The sequence below is a fragment of the Babylonia areolata genome, chromosome 35, assembly GCF_041734735.1.
Source record: "Babylonia areolata isolate BAREFJ2019XMU chromosome 35, ASM4173473v1, whole genome shotgun sequence".
NCBI classification, from domain to species: domain Eukaryota; kingdom Metazoa; phylum Mollusca; class Gastropoda; order Neogastropoda; family Buccinidae; genus Babylonia; species Babylonia areolata.
The window spans coordinates 10,665,736-10,669,747 of record NC_134910.1 but is presented as its reverse complement, the minus strand read 5'-3'; the positions used below and the strand labels follow the sequence as shown (position 1 = coordinate 10,669,747).

Genomic DNA, 4,012 nt, shown 5'->3' with positions numbered 1-4,012 from the left:
AGTTATATACATGTATGTGTGTGTGTGTGTGTGTGTGTGTGTGTGTGTGTGTACACATACTGATACACATACATATGTATGTATATATGAAGGAGGATGACTTTATTGCGCTGTCACACATATTGGCAATTGCACACACACACACACACACACACACATGTACACACACACACACCCGCGCATGCGAACACACGCGCGTACACGCACATGCGCACAAAGCATTTAATTTAAAATGCGCTGAAAATCGGAGTATGGTCATTTGTTTAAATTCATAAAACGTCTACAATCACTTGTTCCATACATACTTTGGTTATTGTTTGACTTGATGTATCTGATGTGTGTCTGAGCATAGAACAGGGACGGAACAGTTGTTAACCCACTCGGGGCTCAGGGGCGCTCAGCCTTCTTGCATTCTCTCCTCCCTCAGAGACCCCACTTGATGTCCAGTGGGTCGTGTGAATGACTGGTGTGAAAGCGCTTTGAGTTTGTCTCTGCACAAGATTCAGCGCTATATAAAAACTTATTATCATTATCATTATTATTATTATTATTACCCATCCTGTAACTTTCGTCGTTGGGAATGTGGTATTCTTTGCCTTTGTCCCCTTCTTGTATGTGAGAACCTTCTGCTTATAAGATTTTAATGGAGTCAGCAACGGTGAAAAGCTGCCTATTTTGTCGTGCTGTCAGAGAGAGTTAACTCACTCAGTACGGCCAGTCCTCTATTCTCCTCTACACAGACCCCTCGGGTGTCCAGTGGGTGTCTGAATGACCCAACCTTTAGCTTCCGTCATCAGAACTGTGGTATTCTTTGTCAACATTCACCTCTTCAGTATAAGAGCGTTCCGCTTGCAATATTTTGATGATGGTAATTGGGATGAAACGCTGTTAACGTCGTCTCTTTCGCAGTTCGTATGGAGAGAGTTAAATTAATGGTACAGAACTGATTGAGCAGTGGTGCCCTTGGTACTTATCATGTTAACTCTCTCCATACGAACGGTGAAAGAGACGACGTCAACAGCGTTTCACCCCAATTACCACCATCAAAATATTGCAAATGGAAGGCTCTTATACTGAAGAGGTGAATGTTGACAAAGAATACCACAATTCTGACGACGGAAGCTAAAGGTTGGGTCATTCAGACACCTACTGGACATCCAAGGAGGTCTGTGTAGAGGAGAAGAGAGGACTGGCCGTACTGAGTGAGTTAATGGAGTCAGCAACGGTGAAAAGTTGCCTATTTTGTCGTGCGGTCGGAGAGAGTTAATGGTACAGAACTGATTGAGCAGTGGTGCCCTTGGTACTTAACATGTTAATCAATGCCAGGGCATGGACTGTCGTTCACTGAAAGTGATTATCATCCGCAGTGACCTCGTTGATGATCTTCGTGCAAATGATGTTAATTTCAACAGTGCCGTTGGTCGTCAGTCGATGGATCAGACAGTGTAGGATTTCATCAGTAGATTGTTATGTTTGTGAGCAGTTTGATTTGTCAGTATTTTGCGGAACTTTCGGGAAATCTCTGTCTTTGTGTGTGTGTGTGTGTGTGTGTGTGTGTGTGTGTGTGTGTGTGTGTGTGTGTGTGTGTGTGTGTGTGTGTGTGTGTTTTCTGTGTGTGTGTTGAACACATGTTTTCCCCCCCATTCATTGCCTATTATTATGGTTTAAAATTGACTGAAAGGTCGAAAGAACAACCATAGTTTTGTTATGCGTTATTTGTTGACGCTAAAACATATGAACGTATGTTGTTGCACTCTCTTGACAAAAGACCTTTTTTGGCAATAGCAATAAATGATTCGTGTCCTGTGTGTGTGTGTGTGTGTGTGTGTGTGTGTGTGTGTGTGTGTGTGTGTGCGTGTGTGTATGTCTGTGTCTCTCTCTCATTCATTCCTTCATTCATTCTCTCTCTCACGCACACACACACACACACACAACACACACACACACATACACACACACACACACACACACACATACGCTCGCACACACACACACACACACACAGATACACACACACACAGCACACACACACATACACACGCACACGCATGCGCGCACACGCGCTGACAGATGTAATCACACATCAGTGTGAGACCTACTAACTGCGTTTGACCAATTCTGTTCCCAAGCCAATACAAAACGTGTGGACAGAAGTGGCATGACGCAGTGTATGTTGTAGGTAATAATGGTATGCAGAGATCCTAACTCTCTCAGTACGGCCAGTCCTCTCTTCTCCTCTACACAGACCCCTCGGATGTCCAGTGGGTGTCTGAATGACCCAACCTTTAGCTTCCGTCGTCAGAATTGTGGTTCTCTTTGTCAACATTCACGTCTTCAGTATAAGAGCCTTCCGCTTGCAATGTTTTGATGATGGTAATTGGGGTGAAACGCTGTTAACGTCGTCTCTTTCGCCGTTCGTTTGGAGAGAGCTAATGGGTGGATGACAGTCGTTTTCGACTAGGACCATCAGAACAGCAGAGGAGGTTACTGCTGTCCTGACAATCTGGGACAGAATTTGTTTATAGTGGAGAGTGTCTTGCCCAAGTTACATTCCCACACTCTCAGCCAAGAGGGTTTTAGGACAGTCGGCGTTGGCATGGTCCCCAAAGGCCAACTAGCCCCCCAAGGCCGCAGCTCAAAGAGCCAGTGCAATTTCGCCTCCTAGTTTGAGAGTCAAGCAGATCTTAATGGTTGGATGTATGACAGTCAGTCGTATCCGACGGCAACTGCTGCCTCAGCCATGTGGGTTAGAATTTGATTATAGTGGAGAGTGTCTTGCCCAGGCTACATCCCCACTCTCTCGGCCAAGAGGGTTTTAGGACAGTCGACATTGGGAGACCCGAACAGAAAGGGGAAAACCTGATCGTTTTAGTCGACAAACGAGGAAACAACTAGCGTGGATGGGTTCGGTATAGTATCAGTTTCTCAAGGAGGAGTAACTGCGTTCGAACAAAGCCATACATGCTAAACCACACTTGCTAGGCAGATGCCTGACCAGCAGTATTACCCAGCGCTGTCAGTCAGGCCTTGGGTGCATGCATATGTATTTTGTGTGTCTATCAGAGTGGATATCTTCTGAAGAATTTCATTTTGCCAGAGAGCAAAACCAGACCCCACCCCTCGACTCCACGCCAACCCCCGTCGAGAGGGCACGTCTCCATGCCATATGTCAGCGGCGTCACTGAGGTTCTCAGCATGAAGATCCGGAAGTTGGGAGTCAGCGTTCACGCCAAGCCCACCAACACCATCAGGAGCCAGTTAGTCCGCCCCAAAGACAAAACAGATAAATTGGACACATCAGGGGTGATATACCAGATAGACTGCCAAGACTGTGACCAAAGTTACATTGGTGAAACCGAGCGCCACTTGCACAAAAGACTGAAAGAACACAAACGAGAGTCCTCCCCAGTGGGCGAACATCTGACCCACGACCAACATCACTTTGGAAAGGACAATGTGCAAGTTCTCGACAGAGAAGCAAGATGGTTCCAGAGGGAAGTAAAGGAGGCATTCCACATCACCGCTAGGAACCCCATCCTCAACCGTGACCGGGGCCAACACAACCTGCCTTAGGTGTACTCCTCACTCGTCAAATCGCATTGTCAGAGTTCGCTCACGGCAATGCGTACAGCTGCTAATTCTCTACCCAGCAGTTGCGCTGAAGAAGCCGGCCGGATCGCCGACGAAAGCTACGCAAGTGAGTAGCCTTCTTTGACTGAGAGATCGGTTTAACTTGGTAGTCATTACATATACAGCAATACTCTTGTTGCCGTGGGTTCTCTTTCAGTGCGTGTGTGCTGCATACAGGACCTCGGGTTATCGTGTCATCCGGATGGCTAGATGCCCAGTTTGATTTTTTTTTTCCAGTCATACTTGGGAGAAAAGGTGACAGCGGGATTCGAACCCAGACCCTCGCGGATACTTGTATTGGCAGATGAACGCCTTAACCATTCTGCCACCTTCCTCTTACTTGGAAGACTAGTGGGGATGATCGGAGGGCGTGAACTGCTCA

The 4,012-nt window shown here is 46.7% G+C and overlaps 1 protein-coding gene across 1 annotated transcript; it reads left to right on the top strand.

The window, feature by feature from the left end:
- Positions 1 to 3,159: 3,159 nt before the first annotated feature.
- LOC143277798 (uncharacterized) lies at positions 3,160 to 3,573 on the top strand. Its single transcript, XM_076582701.1, has one exon. The coding sequence runs from the start codon at positions 3,160 to 3,162 to the stop codon at positions 3,571 to 3,573; it is 414 nt and encodes a 137-aa protein (XP_076438816.1).
- Positions 3,574 to 4,012: the final 439 nt, after the last annotated feature.

What these genes read in the sequence shown, in the direction of transcription:
- LOC143277798 (XM_076582701.1), top strand. Translation starts at nt 3,160, where the DNA reads ATGCCATATGTCAGCGGCGTCACTGAGGTTCTCAGCATGAAGATCCGG.